The sequence below is a fragment of the Diabrotica virgifera genome, chromosome 2 (assembly GCF_917563875.1).
Source record: "Diabrotica virgifera virgifera chromosome 2, PGI_DIABVI_V3a".
In the NCBI taxonomy this organism is placed as follows: Eukaryota; Metazoa; Arthropoda; class Insecta; order Coleoptera; family Chrysomelidae; genus Diabrotica; species Diabrotica virgifera.
Genome location: NC_065444.1, coordinates 195,281,470 through 195,303,971, shown reverse-complemented (window position 1 = coordinate 195,303,971; position 22,502 = coordinate 195,281,470). Strand labels below are relative to the sequence as shown.

Genomic DNA, 22,502 nt, shown 5'->3' with positions numbered 1-22,502 from the left:
TTTTGCTTATAGAGGGGGTTTCATTAAGAATGTCCAATCTCTGAGTTATCGATTCTAGACCTCAAAATATTAAGATTTAACCAAAATCACTTCAATAAAATATGGGTCCTTATTGAGTTACAGGGTGTTTTATTTAAAAATTTAAAAATTATTTTTGCTCAGTATGTATTTTAAAACTATTCGACATATCCTTTTCATACTTGGTAGAAAGTGTAGGTACTATACACCCTATGAAATTATGTTAAATACAGGTTTCCGGCTATTACCAGAGGCGTACGACAGGCGGACAGGGGAAAGCAAATGGTTGACCCTTCCCAAATTCTACGTCACTGGCGAAATTGCTATTTTAGCGCAATCTTCAGATTTTCCCATACTCTCAATGTAAATAACTTACTTTTCACTCGTAAAGATAAAGTTATTAGTTTTCGAGATATTTGCAGTTAAACATGCAACGGCACAGTTATTTTATTTTGATTAAGGTTTTGTGCCGCTTAATTTTTAATTTCAAATATCTCGAAAGCTAATGATTTTATCGTTAAGACTGAAGAGTATATTCATTCTTAACGATAAAATCATTAGTTTTTGAGATATTTAAAACTAAAAATTAAGCGGCACAATATATTAATCAAAATAACTAAATAACTGTGCCGTTACATGTTTAACTTCAAATATCTCGAAAACTAATGACTTTATCGTTACGAGTAAAGAGGATGTTATTTACATAGACAGTATTGAAGAATTGAAAAATTGTGCTAAAAGGGCAATTTCACCAGTGACGTAGAATTTGGGAAGGGTCAACCATTTGCTTTCACCTGTCCGCCTGTCGTACGCCTCTGGTAATAGCCGGAAACCTGTATTTAACATAATTTCATAGGGTGTATAGTACCTACACTTTCTACCAAGTATGAAAAGGATATGTCGAATAGTTTTAAAATACTGAGCAAAAATAATTTTTAAGTTTTTAAATAAAACACCCTGTAACTCGATAAGGAGCCATATTTTATTGAGGTGATTTTGGTTAAATCTTAATATTTTGAGGTCTAGAATCGACAACTCAGAGATTGGACATTATTAATGAAACCCCCTCTATAAGCAAAACTATATCGTTTACTATAAGGAAAAAAGAAGAAAAAACGACAAAAAAAAATTTGTAAATTAGTGAAAAATTCCCAGGAACAGCATTTCAAAATATTTAATCCCCGCGACGTTATTAAAAAAATAAATTATAAACAAATTAGAACAATTTTTGAAATGTCGTTTTAGAGGGGAGTTAAATTGAAATTTGAATTTATCAATACATTTATCGAAATCATACATAAAAATAAAAGTAATGAGATTTTAAACAGGTTTAAATTCTTTTGGTCACAACCGCGTTTTTGCAATTAAAAATATAGTAACAATTGATAAACAAATTAAATATCTCATAAATTATTAAATATATTTTAACCAATTTTTTTTGCTTAATACTGGTAACATAGCGCAACGTTTCCTATTAAATAAAATAAATTTGTAGTGCTTATTTAAAAGACAAAAAATATTTTTTTGCAAATTTGATTTTTAAATTTTATATATAATTATTTAAATATTTATTTCAAATTTAAAAGGGGTTCAAATTTAATTTATTAAATTTTATTAGGCTATATACCCAACTTCTGGTATTATACAGCGTGTCTGCGTAACTTGGAACCATATGGGAAATTTTTTTAATATAAATTTTACGAAAAAAAGTTATTCTTCATAAAGTGCTCGGTATAGTCTAAAACCTAAGATGCAATCATCAGATATCAAATTTTATCAATAATATACCAGGTATGTCTAAAAATATGAATTTCGCTCAGGAGTAAAGTGCCTTTATATTTCACAATATCAAAAATTGTTATTAAGAAAAGTTGTTTGTAATTAAAAATTATGTTATAATATGCATTTACACTCTTCTAATTAAAAAAAAATTGAAAATTTTCCTCAAATTACTGATACCCAACATCATTTTTATTTAAGATAACTCCGTTATTATTAATTTTGCGAGAAAACGTTATTCTTTATAAAAATGTCTAAATAGTCAAAAAACTAAGATGCAATCATAAGAAATCAATGTTTTTCAATTTTATACGAGGTATGTCAAAAAATATATGAATTTCGCTCAAGAGTAAAATACCTTTATAGTTTACAATATTTCAACTAGAAGGATGCAATTTCATATTGAAACATAGTTTTTAATTCTGAACAACTTTTTATAATATCAAATTTTAATATTGTGAAAATTAAAGGTACTTGACTCTACAGTGAAATTCATATTTTTTGACATACCTCGTACAAAATTGACAAAATTTAATATCTTATAATGTTATCTTAGTTGTGATAATATACAGAACGTTTTATAAAAAATATATATTTTTTTTTTCGTAAAATTAATAACGGAGCTATCATAAATAAAAATGATGTTGGGTGTCCGTCATTTGAGGAAAATTTTCAATTTTTTTTTTAATTAGATTAATTAATAATAAAATAATTTTTGATTGCAAACAACTTTTCTTAATGACAATTTTCGATATTGTGAAATATAAAGGCACTTTACTCTTGAGCGAAATTCATATTTTTTGACATACCTCGTATACTGTTGATAAAATTTGATGTCTGATGATTGCGTCTTAGGTTTTGGACTATGCAGAGCACTTTATAAAGAATAACTTTTTTTTCGTAAAATTGATATTAAAAAAGTTTCCCATATGGTTCCAAGCGGTGCCGCCCAAAATCCCGACAGGCAAAATCCCGACATGCAACAATCCTCGCATAAGTAAAAATTCCGACTTTTGTTTAATACTTTTAATACAAAATACTTTCGTTTAGTAACAAAAAATAAAAAAACAGATGGCCATAAACAAAAAACAAGAAATAAATGCAATATATATATATATATATATATATATATACAGGGTGAGGCAAATAAAGGGCCTATTAGAAATATCTCGAGAACTAAAGGCAACAGAATCATGAAAATTGGAATAAAGGGGTTTTGAAGGATGATCTATTAAATGAAAATATTTTCATCTCTTTGCAACTTCCGGTTATACCGGAAGTTGCTTATAACTTCGTTTTTTTAAATGGGACACCCTGTATATTTTTACATTTTTGGATTCTCTTCGATGTCTTCTTTTTTAAAATATAAGGTTTTGTAATATTATACAGGGTATTTTAAAAGATAATTACGTATTTTTATTAATTTCGTAGCAAAATTAACACCCTGTAGAATTGTAGTAGTTTGACATCTAAAACTCTACTTACGTTCAAATGATTTTTAATATACTCTACTATTGTTAAGAATCATTATTATAGCTAAATTTTTAATTTTAGTATACAGGGTTGGTCGAAACTCGGAATGAGTATTTTCTGAGTTTTCTTAAATGGAACACCCTGTATTTTAGTATTGTAATGAAATGATATTTTATGGTACTTTTTTATTTCTTAAGCATTCCCTATACCTAACTGCTTTAATTTGTGCTTAATTGTTAATCGCACCAACAATTTTAACTATGTAGGTATTTTGATAGCTAACCCATTATTGGTAATTTTAAGGACCAGTCTGGATTAATATGTATTTATTTCTGAAAAATTATTTGGGATTGAGTATTTTCACGGCCAACCTAATAAAATTTTAACTATTTAGAATGGGAAATAAGCCACAATATTATTAAAAAATGATTTTTATTAACGTTTCGACGCCCAAATCGGGTGCCGTTGTCAAAATACAAAATACTATTAATATAAACAATGTATTTTTAATAAACAAAAATGTTGTTGCTTAGTAAAAAAATTCTTCTAATAATTTATTTAATTTGACTCATTTATATCGGCAATTCAGATACATATGATACATTTTAAAGTAGAAGACTTTAAAATGATATTGCCAATATTTATGAGTTGCGTTCCTGGGATGACTTTACTGAAAGATAGTTCATTCGATTACATGAAATCAACCCCAACTCAAGAATATCCGTCATAAAAAAATCATAGCATGTGATCTGTCTTTAAAAAGACAACCACATGCAACGGTGACATTAAAATTCTCGCGTTAGAGATCTCATAGTAAATCACGAGGGAAAACCAGGAAAAACCTCGTGATACTATCCCGACATCGTAAGTATTTGGTCTTACATTTAATTTACTCTCAAAATTAATACCAAATTCTGACTTTACTATAATTTTGTTTAAATTATAAATAATATCAATAATACATGGGTATATATCATCATCATCATCATCATCAACTAGCCTATATTTGTCCACTGCTGAACGTAGGCCTCCCGTAAAAATTTCCACCTATTTCTATCTTGAGCTTCTTGCATCCAATTTGTGGTGATGCGCTTGATATCATCCGTCCATCTAGTCGGTGGTCGTCCTCTGCTTCGATATGCCTCCTGCCTTGGTCGCCATTCCAGAATCTTTTTGGTCCATCTGTCATCCGTCAGTCTGGCAACATGTCCTGCCCAAGCCCATTTAGCCATGGCTATTCTTTCAACTGCCTCCGTGACTCCTGTTCTTCTTCTTATTTCTAGGTTTGGTACTTTATCTCTGATGGTAATACCTAACATTGATCTTTCCATAGCGCGTTGTGTAACTCTTATTTTATTTATTGTTCTTTTTGTCAGAGTTAGTGTTTCTGCACCATATGTAAGAACCGGCAAAACACACTGGTCAAAGACCTTTCTTTTTAAACAAACTGGAATATTAGACTTGAAAATGTTATTTAATCTACCGAAGGCAGCCCATGTAAGACCTATCCTTCTTTGTATTTCAGTTGTCTGGTTATCTCGGCCTAAGCGAATCTCATGTCCTAGATATTTGTAAGCTATTACTTGGTCGATGCTATGACTCCCAATCTGAATTTTATCGCTGACTACAAGGTTGGTCATAAATTTTGTCTTTGAGGTGTTAATTTTAAGACCAATTGTTTTTGACACTTTATAGAGCGTGTGCAGCATTTTTGTAGCTTTATCAACTCTATCAGATATTAAAACGATGTCATCGGCAAATCTTAGGTGGTTCAGATCCTCCCCGTTTATATTGATTCCCATATTATCCTCTCCTTCCATTTGCTTGAACATATATTCAAGAACAGCTGTAAACAATTTCGGGGAGATAGTATCACCCTGTCTAATTCCACGTTCTATTCTAAATTTCTTGGTATCTTCATGAAGTCGAACACAAGCTGTACCAGTTTCGTAGATACTTTTAATCAAGGCGATATATCGGTAGTCAATGCGGCAGTCCGCCAATGCTCGAAGCATTTTATGATGATCTATAGTATCGAACGCCTTTTCATAATCCACGAATATAAGAAAGATAGGCTTGTTATACTCTGTGCACTTTTCTATTAGCGTTTTTATAACTTGTAGATGATCGTTTGTTCCGTATCTGGAGCGGAACCCAGCCTGTTCACAAGGTTGGTAACTATCCAGTTTGTTCACAAGCCGTTTTGTTATTATCTTCATGAATAGTTTGTATGTATGGGAGAGCAAACTAATAGGTCTGTAGTTTTTCAGATCTGAAATGTCACCTTTTTTATGCATTATGGTTATTATTGCATTATGCCACTGAGAGGGGGTTACGCCTCTTGTCAAACAAACATTGAACATCTTTTTCAACACATTTATTAACGTTTCTCCTCCTTCTTTGATGTGTTCAATGACTATCCCATCTTCTCCAGGTGATTTATTGTTTTTCATCTCCGAGAGAGCTGATTTTATTTCCTCTGTTGTGATGTCTGGGATGTCTTCTGAGCCTACATTTTGAACTTTTGGTATTTGACTTTGATCAGGATCTGGAAGTTCTTCTCGCTTATACAATTCTGAGTAAAAATCTTGAGCAATTTTTAAAATATCTTCCTTATTTGTTGTTATTTCTCCTTTTTTATTTACAAGTTTACAAATATTTTTCGATCCTTCAGTCATTTGTCGGCGCAGTACCTTTAAACTCTTATTTTTATCAATGGCGTGAGTTATGTGTTCAATGTTGTAATTTCTGACATCTTTTCGAGTGGATTTTGTGATATCTTTGTTTAACTGTCTAAGTGCTGCAAAATTTTCTGTGTATTTGTTTTTCAATTCTCTTCTTTTGTTTATAAGGTCTTTAGTAGCTTGAGTAAGTTTATCTATCTTGTTTTTTCTTTTTTCCTTATATTTGCTATGAGCGTTTCGAATCGCACTGTTTATTCGCATGTTTGTCACCTCTATATCTAATGCATTTTCATTTAGATGTTCTACTTCTTTCAGTTCTGAAGTTATGAGATTCTGATAAGCTACACTATCTTCTATCGATTCCCATTTATTAGAAGGCCTCTCTGTTATCATTGCTGTCCTCTCTTGTCTAAGGTTGATCAATATTTTTGCTCTAACCAACCGATGGTCACTCCCAACAGTGATTTTATTGATTACTGTAACATCTTGGATAATATTTTTTCTGTTTGTGATGATGAAATCAATTTCGTTTTTTGTTATGCCATCTGGACTAGCCCACGTCCACTTACGTTGTTGGTTCTTTTTGAAAAATGTGTTCATCACGTATAGCCGATGATGCAACAAAAAATTTAGTAGCATACCTCCTCTATCATTTCGCTCACCATATCCAAATGAGCCCATAGCCACTTCTGCGTTATCTTCTTTATATCCAAGTTTAGCGTTAAAATCGCCCATTAAGATTAGGTGGTGGGTTTTATCTTTTTCCATAGCTCTATTTATATCTTCATAAAAGTTTTCTATTTCTTCATCGCTATGACTCGTCGTGGGTGCATATACTTGGATAATTTTAATAGAGCATCTCTTGTTCAATTTTAGTATGAGGTACACAACTCTTGAGCTTACACTGTCTATTTTTATAATTTTATCTAGGTGTTTCTTGTGGACGAGAAAACCTACGCCGCCAACTGCCTTATCGTCTTCTCCAATGGAATGTAACAGATGCCCTGATTTTAAAACTAATTGGTTTTCTCCTTTTCTTCGTATTTCGGAAAGTCCCAGTACATCCCATTTTATGCAGTTAAGTCCTTCCTGTAATTCAATGAGCTTATCTTCAGTTGCAAGCGTTCTTACGTTTTAAGTGGCAATATGCAATGTTCGTTGTCCATGGTAGCCGTGTCTATCCCGGTGATTCTTTGCACCCTCTGCCCTTGGCCCGATCTGGTGGCTACCGTCACCAGGGACCGTTGGGCCGCCGGGGACTAAGGGCCTTTTTCTAGTTTGTGTCATGTCATTTACGGGGGAAAATTAGCCATTTCACTACCACGCTGGCCAGTGCGGGTTGGTAGCGGGAAATTAGGAGTGTTTGAATGGGGAGAGGCGCAGGTTACGCAGTTTGTGTGTAGGGTGTGCGACAATATGCCATACACACCCCCCACGCAAAGTGGACCCCTTCCACTCCAAACACGGTCAATAGGACTCATCCGTCACTCGGGGTGTGGATGAGATAGGTTTGAGGATAGAGATAATGGGTAAGGTTGAGATGGAATGTTAGGGAGGGACAGCGGTCAGCTGCTCCTGTAATCGCCTCTTACGACTAGTAGGAGATCCTGTGGGTGTATTCTACTAAGCGGCCCGCATCCCACACGGGGAATGGGTATATAAGTAATACTAAAATATAAAATATGTACTAACTCGACTATTGACTTACTAATTGTGGTATTTTCTTTCTATTGACTTCCTCTTTCAGTATGGGTATCCACATCCTACTGCATTCCACCGAGGAATTTGCGACACAATTGGTTTCGTTTAGCATAATTAGAGCCGCTTCTTTGATTTTTCTCTGGAAGAAGTCAATAGAAAGAAAATACCACAATTAGTAAGTCAATAGTCGAGTTAGTACATATTTTATATTTTAGTATTACTTATATACCCATGTATTATTGATATTATTTATAATTTAAACAAAATTATAGTAAAGTCAGAATTTGGTATTAATTTTGAGAGTAAATTAAATGTAAGACCAAATACTTACGATGTCGGGATAGTATCACGAGGTTTTTCCTGGTTTTCCCTCGTGATTTACTATGAGATCTCTAACGCGAGAATTTTAATGTCACCGTTGCATGTGGTTGTCTTTTTAAAGACAGATCACATGCTATGATTTTTTTATGACGGATATTCTTGAGTTGGGGTTGATTTCATGTAATCGAATGAACTATCTTTCAGTAAAGTCGTCCCAGGAACGCAACTCATAAATATTGGCAATATCATTTTAAAGTCTTCTACTTTAAAATGTATCATATGTATCTGAATTGCCGATATAAATGAGTCAAATTAAATAAATTATTAGAAGAATTTTTTTACTAAGCAACAACATTTTTGTTTATTAAAAATACATTGTTTATATTAATAGTATTTTGTATTTTGACAACGGCACCCGATTTGGGCGTCGAAACGTTAATAAAAATCATTTTTTAATAATATTGTGGCTTATTTCCCATTCTAAATAGTTAAAATTGTAAAAATGCCACAAGAAAATAGCTTCAGAACAACAACCTAATAAAAGTTTACGTATTTTTTGTTGCAATTAATGTTTAGCTTGAATCACCAATAACTCACAAATTAAAGCAGTTAGGTATAAGGGAATGCTTAAGAAATAAAAAAGAACTATAAAATATCATTTCACTACAATACAAAAATACAGGGTGTTCCATTTAAGAAAACTCAGAAAATACTCATTCCTAGTTTCGACCAACCCTGTATACTAAAATTAAAAATTTAGCTATACTAATGATTCTTAACAATAGTGGAGTATATTAAAAATCATTTGAACGTAAGTAGAGTTTTAGATGTCAAACTACTACAGTTCTACATGGTGTGAATATTGCTACGAAATTAATAAAAAAACGTAATTATCTTTTAAAATACCCTGTATAATATTACAAAACCTCATATTTTAAGAAAGAATACATCGAAGGGAATCCAAAAATGTAAAAATATACAGGGTGTCCCATTTAAAAAAACGAAGTTATAAGCAACTTCCGGTATAACCGGAAGTTGCAAAGAGATGAAAATATTTTCATTTAATAGATCATCCTTCAAAACCCCTTTATTCCAATTGTCATGATTCTGTTGCCTTTAGTTCTCAAGATATTTCTTATAGGCCAGTTATCTGCCTCACCCTATATATATATATATATATATATATATATATATATATATATATATATATATATATATATATATATATATATATATATATATATATATATATGTTAAAAAGAAACTTATCAAACCTGTCGGGATTCTGGCGTGTCGGGATTTTGGCCGTCGGGATTTTGGCTGTCGGGATTTTGGGGTAGACCCGGTTCCAAGTTACGCAGACACACTGTATAACAATTTGGTAGAAAACTTTGTATCTGAAAACATAATAGTCCATGTGGTGAGACCGCTCCCGTCTGAAAAAAATTCTGATTCGGTTTCTTTGTGGATTCCTATTCAAAAATGTCCCCTTTAAACAAATCAGAAGGGTGCCGGGAGGAATTTTTGGGCAGAAATTGTTTAAACAATTTTTTTAAACAAATACAAAAGATCATGTTTTTTTGCTCTGGAACATATATTTTTAGATTTTTTGGGTCAATCTAAACAAGAAAGGTATCTTGTAATTTTTGTCATAAATTGATAGTTTTGGTGTTATAGGCGATTTAAAATCTGAAAAATGCGAAAATACGCATTTTCGAGGCTTAAAAAATATTTAAATTAGGTTGCCAGATACTTGAAGACTGAACATTTAGTTTCAAGATTCTGAAGAGTGATCGCGTCTAACTTCAATTTATACCGTTGTTTTTTAATTGTTAAATATGCGTGTTATCCAATTTTTTTGCCGGTGCGGCGCGCTCCATTTCAAAAATACTCCGAAAAATATTTTTTCTAGATTTTTTGTGATATTCTAAATAAAATAAGTTTCTTGTCATTTTTCTCAAAAGTTAATAGTTTTTAAGTTGTAAGCGATTTAAAATCCGAAAAATGACAAAAAGACGCATTTTCAGATTTTAAATCGCTTATAACTTTAAAACTATTAACTTTCGAGAAAAATATCAAGAAACTTATTTTATTTAGAATGTCCCAAAGAATCTAGAAAATATATTTTTCGGAGGAAAATAGGAGATTTTTGAAACGGAGCGCGCCGCACCGGCCAAAAAACGGATAAAACGCATATTTAACAATTAAAAAACAACGGTATAAATTAAAGTTAGACGCGATCACTCTTCAGAATCTTGAAGCTGAATATTTAGTCTTCAATTTAAGTGTCTGGCAACCTTAAAAATACTAATTTGAATATGAGTTTTTAAGCCTCTCATTTCTGAGAAAATTTACAAGATACCTTTCTTGTTCAGAATGACCCACAAAACTCAAAAATATACAATATGTTCCGGAGCAAAAAAAACGTGATCTTTTGTATTTGTTTAAAAAAATTGTTTAAACAATTTCTGCCCAAAAATTCCGCCCGGCGTCCTTCAGATTTGTTTAAAGCGGACATTTTTGAATAGGAATCCACAAAGAAACCAAATCAGAAATTTTTCCAGATGGTAGCGGTCTCACCATATGGACTATGAGTACTTTTAACTTTTCTGTAAATATTTCAATATAATTACATACATTTATGTATCTGATTGCAGGTAGACTACCACTGGGGTATGCTAGTGACGCAAAAAAGCAATCTGAAGATTCACATCAACTGCCTATCCCCTTAACTGGTGACGACGACGACAATGTGGAAGAAGTTTATACAGAGATGAAAGAATTTATATTATCTAAAACCGGAGATACTAAGAAATTCCCTCCCTTGTATGCTAAGAAAGATATTGTTAAAATGTTGCAACATGTGTTAGACACTTGGTGCGCTGATTTTGATGAGCCGCCATTATTTAAAGTTTATTATTTACAATATATGTTTCAAGTATTAAAAAACTCGGTAGCTAACGATAACGTATGGCCCTTATATTCAATGGCAGAAACGGAACTGGATAAGGATCTTTATTCCCATACTGTTGGAATATGTTGTGAATTCCATTCTGTTAGTGAAGCTTGTCAATTTTGCAGCAAGTCAGTGGCAGTACGACTTGCATACACAATTTGTGATAATTGCTGTTCGTTCCTAGATATTCCTATAGAGCCTGGAAGACACGTACCTGATCAAGCTTTTACAGCATCCAGTTTGAGCTCAAGAGCTTCATCAAAAGCTAGTTTGTATACAGGTTCCAGTAAATCTTCTAAGAAGCAGTCAGTTCGTGAAGATGACAAAGACACTGTTTTATCGTTTTCTAGTGCCTCTCAATGGGAGAGCGAATCTGTAGTGTCAGACTCCTCTACAGCTACTTTCAATAATAGCTTTCCAGGTCTGAAATCGAAATGGACATTAAGCAATTCTCAACCTGTAGAAACTGACTCAATGAGCCAAATGTCAGGTCAGAGCTATGCAAGTGCTATGGGAACTAGAAGACAGTTTTCTAGTGCAATGGGAAATAGAGGATCTCAAAGAGAGTCCTCTAACAATTCCAACAATGGTGACACTAGTGATTCGAATACCGATTATTTTAACAGTCAATCATTTCCGGCTCTTGGAAGGGGAAGAGGTATGGCCAGAAATCGAAGAAATTGATCATTTTTGACTGCAATGGGTCTTGTTCCACTTCATGAGATTGTTAAATGAGTATGTAACTGATTACATTAGGCGACAATATTTTTTTTAGTGTCAGATTATTTGATGTAATTGTCCTTTTGACAATTCTTTAATCATTGATGTTTTCTTCTATTGTGGTGTTTTTAGATGTCATATTTTTATGTATGTAAATTGGTTTTTTATCTAAGTATAGAATATTACATTTTAGTTTAATAAGATACCAGTAAAGTATATTGGTTTACCAGTCGCCTAATGTAAACTAGTATATACATACCTATATTATTTTTCTTTAATAGTTTTAAGTAAATTTTGATACAGATCACGAGACAGATATTTTTTCCGTCTAGTCCGAATTGCGTTCCGTTTCTTGGGCCTTGTCGAATTGCGTCCCAAATATTTTGCTTACCTGGCCACCGATAACGTCTAGTCCGAATTGCGTTTCATTTCTTAATTAGCCAACCCAATTGCGGTCAGAGGATAGCTTAATAAATATTAGTTAAGCAGGGAAATACAATCAACGTAATATCAACTAACAGTTTATTTTTATTTTAGCACCGAATTTATAACTAACACATTTAACGAAATTGTATCTTGAAATTTCACCCCTGTTATACTGGTTAATTTTCTGTTCGAGAAAAATATATTTGCTGGAGGTAGCTTTATCTACATTTCTAGAAATATTTTGTTTAACAGAATTTATTTTTATATAAGAATCGGTTTGAATGCGCTTTAATGTTTCAACAAACAAAAAAATATTAGGATGTGGAGACAAACAATAATTTTTAAATTTTGAATGAAATCACTCACAAGAATTAGTTGTTCTATATATAGATGCGCTATTCTTTGCCCAAATTTGTGGAGGAAATGTGTAGTCCTCTTCGATATACCTTTCAACTAGATAGTTTGCAAATGCGTCAACTCGATGATCATCTGGTTTTTCAGGCATAAAATCTTCCACAAAACAATCTCCAACTTGGCTCGGAGGAAGATACATTAGGCCAAAAATATGCTTCAGCCATTTACCTATTTCTGAGTTCTCGTTCTTATACTCAGAACTCAACCCCATATTTTGTACTTTACGCCACCTGTAACAAGATTATAGAATAACTTCTTTATTTCAGAAAGTACTTCCATTCAAGAAAAAGTTTGAAACAGGTCAAATTTTATAAAAAAAAATACATCTTTAAAAAATAATGAGAATATTTAGGAGCCAATTTTTTGACAGAGGTTATGACGACATCTTTTTTTTATGTCAAAAATTTGAAGATATTTTACCTACAATTCTTGTTTTAACTTATATCAAATGCTGTTTTTTGTAAAAAAAAATTGAAAAAAGAAATTACAGTGAAGTTTGAAATAAACATATTGAAATGTTTAGTTTTACAGCAAAAAAAATAGGATGACGTCATAACTCAAGTTTTTCTCAACAATCTACTATTTGCCAGTTACATTCCTATACGTATTACTTACCAAGCTTGAGCAAGATGAAATCGATAACCAACAACATTTGCTTCCGGAAAAACTTCTCGCACGCTGGAGTGGATACCTAATTCGTAATCAATCACTATTTTCGTTGGATTTAAATTGCATCCCAAATCTTGACATTTTTTCTTTAATAATTCGAATAATGATTTGTAAGTGAATTTTTGCTTATTAGGTAACAAACAAAATGCAACCGGAACATAAGTGTCATTAATCAATGTATGTAATGTAAACATTTAAAAAAAAATTGTGCAATAATCGAATGTTCCATCCATAAATAAAGTGGAATTGTTACACATAAATGAAAGATTAGACATTCATGAAAAAACAAAAATATTAAACTGTTCATCATTAATCAACAAAAACTGTTCATTTTTGATAGTAAATATTTCAATTTGTTCCAAAAATTCTTGAACATCCTTGGCTGATTTTGGCAATTTTGGAACCGTTTTCAATCGCGTGCGATTAATGTTCTTTTTTTATGTATTGGACATCTTTTGTTGACAGAGAGGTAAGTACTTCGCTTTGCTTTTCGATTTCCTTGTGTAACAACTTCGCAGGTCGTTCCGCAATATCTTCTGTTGCTTTTCTTTTAAGAGAATTGTTAACTTTCTGGCGAATTAATACTTCTTCAGCAAGCTCATGATTGTGTTCACTAACTTTTGAAAACACATTATTTAATGTATATAGTTTTGCTTTACACTTTTTGAAGTTATGTATGACGTTTAGTTGCTAATCTTTCAAATTATGTATCGGCGCAAATATGCCATTAAAATAATATATTAGTGTTTTTTAGTAAATGTATTATTTATTATAATTTTGTGTCTTTGGATTTGTCTTCCTTGGGCGTAAAATAATAAAACATCTATTTTTATATTTCACTTGTCCCGTGATGTGTAATTATGTATATCTGAAACGTCAGTAACTTGCGCCTTGATGGCCTGGTTGTTAGAGCATTGGACCAGAGATCGAGAAATCGCGAGATTGCGGGTTCAAATCCCGGACAATTCATACTTTTTTCTTTTTAATATTTGGCATTGTTAAGTTTTGGTTAATTTTTTGTATTGTAACTGTTAAGTATATTTATTTCGTTGAAATTATATAATAGAAGTATAACTTCTTACGTGCGTACAAAGTACACACACATTCTTTTTTTATTTGTACAATACCACACAGTTTCACCAAACTTTTTTAATTCACGAAACTTACTAAATTTGAATTTTTGAAAAACTGTAAGTGGTTTTCCCCGTTCACTTAACATCATTTCAAAATTCATTGCGCGGTGCGATTGTCTAAGTTCACTCTATGTTTGGAAATAAACTGCAATTTTAAAAATTCCACCCTATCAAGTTAACCTCCACTTTCTCTTATTTTTACTAAGAAACTAATTAGGTAAACCCAGGTAATACTGTGTAGGATTAAATTTTATTGTTAGAAACGGAACGCAATTGACCATACAAAACACATTAGCGATATTACCTGAAAATCACTCAAAATTTTGAACGCAATTCGGTTACCTCCATTTTTTCAATTGTCCATTAGTCAGATTTAGACGTCTTATCATCTGAAAGAGGAAATATTAATAAAGGTGATATTTTTTAATTTCTATGGTGCTATCGCCACATATTCTCATTATTCGGAGAATAAAAATTTGTTGTTTGGATATTCTTTTTTCTAAGGATTTCCATGGAGAAATTTTAAATCGCCTGTTTTTTTCCATGGAAAGATATAAACTGCAAATTATAGTTATTTTAACATTTTTCTAGTATTATAAGTGTTTTTGTTTTTAATGTTTTCATATAGGAGATTTTAAATATTCCTTGACAAACAAATCGATATCGCACCTTCGCTCAAACAATGTCACAAATAAAAACAAATTTAAAAACTGTTTTATTGCACCAACAGTTTACTAAAACTACCAATGTCTATCTCAAAAGTGTTCCGTCTATGGTTCAAGTATTTGTCGTTAGATGACACTAACGTCATTATATCTCACACCTAGATCTAAAGAGAGTTAAGTCAAAAAACACGGAAAACTGTTTTCGGTGTCCATGTGCACTGCGGGAGTGTTTTGTTTTTATGGTTTGCTTTATTTATACACCAGAATTTAATGTTGAATACACATTTTAAGGCTAAAAATCGATAATTTTGAATTATTTTCCTTTTGCTTATTAATGTATTTATATTTGTTATACTAACTTGAGTTAAGCCTGTGTTGGTGAATTAAGTTTGTAGTTGCCTCTCTTTTGAAGACGCATTGTTTTCTTCGAATATGCTGTTTTATTGCTTTATTGCTCAAATCAAGAGTTTATTTGAAAAATTCCTTGCATATTTGTATTTTGGATCCATTAATCTCAAAGTAAAAGGGATTGTTGAGAGCTCTAAAATTGTGTGTACTTAAGTACCGATATTTAGACTTTATTTGTTGCGAGTGGCGTACTAAGAATTCTTTTTGCTTTCCAAGATCACTGAGTGCTAAATATTCATCATAGTCCTGTTGTCTTGACATCTTGTCCACTTTATCTTTGCATTTTAGGCGACATTTGTCTCCACAGGGTGGTCCAACCATTCTTGCTAGAATTAGTGTTTTAGATTTTGACAGGGTAGTTTATCTATCTCAATCTCAGTAGCAGTTTCTGGAACCATAACACCTTCTGGGCCAACTTTGTCACTATCATCTTCGGTATCCGATGGACTGGAGCTGCTGCTGCTGGACCAAGTTACCGATGATGATGAAGGTACGACCTTAGATGGGTGCGCATTTTAGTTTAACAATTGCAAATTAGGATCTTTATCTTAGTTGTCAATATCACTTTCATCGCTCCAAATAAGTGAAATATAATAGTCCGGGGCTGCCGTTTAGATGTGCTAGGGATAGATGTATTAACCGGTGTCAAAACAACATGACTTTCTTTGGATGGAACTTTATCACTTGATGACATCTTCAAGTTATCTTCCACGGTTGCATGTTGACTAGAAGTTATAGGAGTGATATTTTATTTATACTGTTCTTCTACCATACTTACTAATAATCGCCGGTGATTCATAGTTTTTTCTGAAATATACAATGTTTATTTTACTAACTTACAGAGTCATGTGCCACGAATCAATTTAGAACGCCCACAAAAACATTTTTAATCTTTTTGGCTATGTTGTAAAGATAAATTTGTCAGTAACCATCTAAAGGGATCCAACTTAAAAAATTGGCAGGAACAATATTAAAGAGGAACATATTGTTAATGGTAAGATAAACATTAAAGTGTACTACGACCTACAAACTCGAATCGTCAATTTCGAAATAAGTTTAATTTTGATAAGATTTTACAGAAAAAAGGAAGTATCAAATATGACTCAGCAAAGCAGACACAACTACAATATCGAAATGTTTCAAGAATAGGGTAACAACTAAAATTAAAAATAAAATCTTTACTTATCTTGCCAGCGATACAGGTTTAACTCTAATTGTTGTATCCTTGTAATTAGCAGTAACCATTTAAAAAGTGACAACTCAAAATAATACTGCTTCAAATTTCAACTAAACAGGTATGACTGAAAATAACTCCATACTTTTTACGGAGGACACTTGCACTCCGTTTGTAATTCTGATTGCATCTAGCATTGTTCCCATTTATGCACGGTGGGATCTGGCTCGCTCGTTCAACAAAAGAGACTCTAGGTGCCATCTACCGTTGAATTTTGCACATATTTTTAAATCTCTTTTATTGATCGATAGGTATTCGTACAGGGAATTAAATGGTAAGCTTAACTCAATTTCACATATTTTTGACTTAACTCTCTTTAGATCTAGGTGTGCGATATAGTTAACCAAGATCAACGATGAACCGAAAATAAACAGTGTCACATGTCGGCCTGTGCAAGGCAATTTTTCGTCTAAGATCTGAATAAACCGTCGTTTGTCGAGTTAAGACAGTATATGTGATTGCTTTATTCAAAACCATCTGTAAATATGCTCAAGAAAAGTGACACCATTATTTTTCTTTTTGCAGTATTTTTTATTTAATTTTGTTACTTATATAATTTAAAGTTAGATCATTAAAAAGTATAAGTCTGTATACCCTGTATGTAGTATATTCTGTACTGCTAAAACCACTTAAAATAAATAATATTTCGTAGAACTCACTAAAATTAGTATTGCTCCAATTTTAATAGTTTTTGAAAACTCGAAACAGTTCTAGCACAAATATTTTTTCTCGATACTTTGCTTTTTTGGTTTATGACACTCTTTGGGCGGAGCTACGATATGTGTAGGTATATGTTTAAGTTTTTTTTAATTTTCAACTAGTAAATAATATGCTTTTATTTGTGTTAATTTTTGATCTGCTATTATTTGTTGGGTCGCCTATTATCGGGCTTTTTATTATTTCTGTAAGTAGAGGACAAATTTAATTATTTGCCTGTCTGTTTTGCACAGTGTTCGCAAAGTTCAACGAAACGGAAAATATTTTTTCTCTTTTCGTCCCGTAACTTGGCGGAAATACTTAATTTCGGGTACCTCAAAATAAAATACAGTTGGGTCCATTGTTCTTTACCCGTTCGTCATCATTTAAAGCATTCGGAATCGAAATAAGTCGGAAATTCACTCCACGCAACAGCAAGTGATAAAGTGGCTACTGCTACAATCACGGATTATATTATAAAATTTGACGTTATCAAATAGAATGTAAAAGGTTAGTTTTGTTTTAAAAATTTTGGTGCAGAATGACAGCTACATTTGAAGTAGCGTAATAAATTCTTTTAAAATCATTACTTTACTTTTACTTTACTCCTCTTGATTCCATTTGGAACATAGGGCCTCTACAGTCCCCCTCCATTCATCTCTGTTTCTGGCCAGGGCTTTCACTTCTTTCCATGTTAACCCATTGTCTTCTAGCTCTCTGGTAATATTTCTTTTCCAGGATGTCATTGGTCTGCCTTGTTTTCTTTTTCCAGTTGGTTGGTAATCCAGCGCTTGTTTGGTTATATCATCTTCATTTTTCCTTAATGTGTGTCCAATAAACTTCCATTTACGTCTATTTATCGTTTTGGCTATCGGCTCTTGATTAGTTTTTCTCCAAAGTTCCGTGTTACTTATCCGATTTGGCCAATATATTTGCAATATTCGTCTAAGGCATCTATTTACAAATGTTTGAACCTTTTTTATAATCTTTTTCTCTATTTTCCAAGTTTCTGCTGCATATAGCAAAATGCTCTTTACATTTGTATTAAATATCCTGATTTTGGTTTTGGTTGTTAATTTATTGGACTCACATGTTTTCTTCAGCATATAGAACGCATTTTGGGCTTTAGTTATCCTTCCATTAATTTTCTCTTCTATTCCACCGCTAGCGTCAATTATGCTTCCCAGATAGCAAAACTTCTGTACATTTTCTACTTCTCCTTCAATGAATATACCCATTTCTCTTTCCGTATTTATCTTCATAAGTTTGGTTTTTCTTGTGTTAATCTCTAGTCCTATTTTTCTTGCTTCTTTTGTCACCTTTTCTGTTTTTTTCTGCATATGTTGTCTTTTTTCGGGCACCAGACATATATCATCTGCAAAGTCTAGATCTTCAAGCTGACCGAAAGCATTCCATCTAATTCCTGTTTTATTTTTCGTTGCCTTCTTCATGACCCAGTCGATTAAGATCAAAAATATGGTTGGAGATAGAATACACCCCTGTCTGACTCCACTGTCTATGTTGATTGATAGTTTTCATAGAACATTTTGATAATTCTTATGTATTTTAATGGAATTCCATATCTCTTCAATATTTCCCACATTTTTTCTCTGTTAATCCGGTCAAAGGCTTGTCTAAAGTCAATGAAATTTATATAGATTTTGCTCTGCCATTCTATTGTTTGTTCTACAATGTTTCTTAATGTGTTAATATGATCTGTGCATGCTTTATTACTTCTGAAGCCCGCTTGGTTTGGTCTTAACAACTGGTAAATAGTTTCTTTCATTCTTTCTAGTATCATCCTTGTCATGACTTTACTCACTGTAGAAAGTAGTGTTATTGCTCTCCAATTGTTGCAATTCGTTTGATCTCCCTTCTTGGGTATCTTTACCCTTTTTTCCAATCATCAGGTATTCTCTCCTCCTGCCATATTCTGTTTATTAGTACATACAGGATTTCTTCCGATGTTTCTCTATCTGCTTTCAGTAGTTCTGTGGTAATGTTTAAAATCATTAGTGGTTAATAAATAAATGTGCCATTTAATTCATTCATTCCTTAACTGTGTGAATGAGGTTAACTTTGTATGTAAATTAATGGCAAAATAAAATACACTTACCATAAAATTTTAAACTTCAATATGAAATTAATTGTGAAAACGACTACTGTTTCTGTAATATAAATAACTTCTAAATGCAAAAACAGCAAAAAATCCAACAAACTGACAGTCACAAGTAAACAAACCAGAAACGACACAAATTGTACTTAAAATCTGAAAGCGTCCCCAAGCGTCTTTTTTGTACGTATCTCTTACCGATGTACTGAAACTAGAGCGTTCATAAAAATAAGATGTGTCTTAATAACAGGTGGTAGTTGTTTTATGTTTAGTTTCATGCGGGTTAGACAATGATGCTAGATAAAAAGTATGTGTTTTATCTCGCCAGGTATTAATGGCGCACGGATAAAGAACTATGCACTCAACTGTGAGTGTAATAAACTTCTGAAAGTTTAAACAATTCTGTTAGTAAATAAGTTAAAAGTTTAAAATGGTGTTTATCATTATTTGATAATCAACATGATAAAGTATAATCAGCATGTTGGAACTTGACCTAATATTATTTTTTTTACGAAAAGTTTTTTATTGTTCATTAAAAGATTTATGTGAATTATTATTACGTGTTTTATTTAATACCTCATCAGCCTTGATGCTAGGTCAATGATGATGACATAATATAGTAGATCTCAAACCCCTTTTCTTTTTGTGCGTCATCAATTTTGACGTCATATAGAATTTTAGAAATGTCGCAAATCATTACATGATATTTTTACAAATATTGGCCAGAATAGGCCAGAACTTTTATTGCTATCTATTAATATAGCGGAGCTATTGAGCTTTACCCTACTAATCAATCACCCTGTACTATGATATTTTGGACACCATACACCAATAATTCCAACCATACAACATAGACCAATAATTACAACCTTATAAATTCAATCCCTTTGCCAAGATGGAATTTCCTGAAGGCAAGGTGGGAAGAGTTTAAATTTCAACTTGAAAGTGATATAAGACATATCAAACCTGAGGTTCAAAATTATGAAAGATTCGCATCACTAGTGATTAGATGTGCAAAAAAGCACATTCCACGTGGAGTTACCAAATCCTAAATCCCATGCTGGAACGATGAATGTAAAGAACTACTTGATCAGTATGAAAAATCTGGAGATCCTGAAATTGGTGAACAACTCTTATAGTAACTTGGAAAAAAGTCATAAAAGAGAAGTTCGATCTCAGTTAAAAGAAGCCAAAATTGCTTTTGAAGTTTTTTGAATTGCTTTGCAACAAAGCCTACCAATAATGAAACTCATCGAGCCAGCAGAACTTGCAGAAGCTCTAAAATTAATTAAATGTCGTAAGGCCGCAGGAGTTGACAACATTTATCTTAAATTTATGAAACACATTGGTCCGAATACCAGTAAGTGGCTTCTTGAATTTTACAATCAAATATTGACTAAGCAGAAGTTTCCAAGATCCTTCAAAAAAAGTAAGATCATCGCTATATCTAAACCTGGGAAAGACCCTGCACTACCGGAGAGCTACAGACCAATCGCTCTTTTAAGCGTATGCTACAAGTTATTCGAGAGGATAATCCAAACGAGACTATTTTACTTTACAAAGTCAAATATTCCTCAAGAACAAGCTGAATTCATGCCGGGAAGAAGCTGTGGCGACCAAGTCCTCTCCTTAACAACATTTATTGAGAACGGATTCCAAAAGAAACTTAAAACAGTAGCAGCTTACATAGACTTGACCTGCGCCTACGACACAGTGTGGAAGGAGGGTCTTTTATTTAAAATATACCAGATGGTACCGTGCTGTTCGTTCAACAGGTTGATAAACCAAATGCTAAGTGACAGACTTTCGAAGTACACCTAAATGGGGAAAATAGTAATTTCAGAAACCTGCAAAATGGCTTACCACAAGGTAATATATGTCTCCTCTTCTTTTTAATATTTATACGTCAGATCTACCAACTACCACCTCGCGCAAATTTATTTATGCCGATGACATGGCTCTGGTTGCCCAAGAAGAAGACATAAAAATCAGACAGTTAAGACTGAAATCCAGACATCCATCTACTAGAACTGCTACAAGATTGGCTGATTTCAGTACGGAAGAGCACTGGATGACTGAATGGAATAATTCCAATCTGATAGAAAACCCCACAATTAAATCAGACGGCTTTTCTCTTCCTCGTCATGAATGGTGCAACCTAAATAGAATACGAGTTGGTAATGGAATTTGTAACAAATCGCTGAATCAATGGGGTATAAATGCCAGTCCGGAATGTGACAAATGCAGCGCTTCTGAACAAACAATTAACCACATCGTCTTCGAGTGTCCAGCCACCAAGTTCTTTGGCAGTCTTCAAGAAATCCACCAATTCAATCCCAAGGCAAAAGATTGGCTTCGAGGATGTAACCTTCGACTTTAATTTAATAATTTTAATTTTATATGTTCTATGTTTGTGTGTTCTTATTTATTTATTATTGTTATTGTCATTATTTTTTTTTATGTAAAAACTGCAATGTGAAAAGTTCATACGAATATCCAGCCAAATCATCTTCCAATACATCTTCCAGACATTGATGCGTCCATACATTTATGTTTTTGCATGTAATGCTGCATCCACCGCATTGTTGCGTCAATATACGGACGCAGTATTACAATCGCTTATATTTCGGTAATGGTCGTTACTAATTTCTCTTGGGTGATATAAGTAATCCAAACAAGTAATGTGGAGAGTTTCCATAGAGTTGTGATGCACAGCAAAAAAATTATTGAGGATTTTAAGTGACGTAACAATAATATTACCATGAAATGTTTGTGTATATATTAGTTCAAGATATCTCCTTCAGAAGGCGCATGAACCAATCGAGTTTAATTCATTGGTGTATATTATTTTTATTCTCTCCATTATTCTGCGTCTTCTCAATTTGGCAACATTGCTAACCGTCTGAAATACCGTTATACAAGTATTTTAAATGTCGATATTGGATCAATGGAAGAAATGGACAACGAAAATGAAATATTGTCATCACAGAGCTCAGGTAGGTCTTTGCGAAAATAAGTTCAATAAGTACAAATTAAAATTGTGCTTATAAGGAAAAATAATGCATTCTTTAAAATGTTTGCGTTCTTATAAG

General features: G+C 32.6%; 1 protein-coding gene across 3 annotated transcripts in view; it reads left to right on the top strand.

The window, feature by feature from the left end:
* Positions 1–19,966, top strand: part of LOC114337107 (protein maelstrom homolog) — a 69,989-nt gene extending 50,023 nt beyond the window's left edge. For all 3 annotated transcript variants that reach the window (XM_028287493.2, XM_028287495.2, XM_028287494.2), the window contains exon 4: positions 10,634–19,966. In XM_028287493.2, coding sequence (XP_028143294.1) covers positions 10,634–11,616 — 983 coding nt within the window. In that variant the 3' untranslated portion in view covers positions 11,617–19,966. The remainder of the gene's footprint in view (positions 1–10,633) is intronic.
* The last annotated feature ends 2,536 nt before the right edge of the window (positions 19,967–22,502 follow it).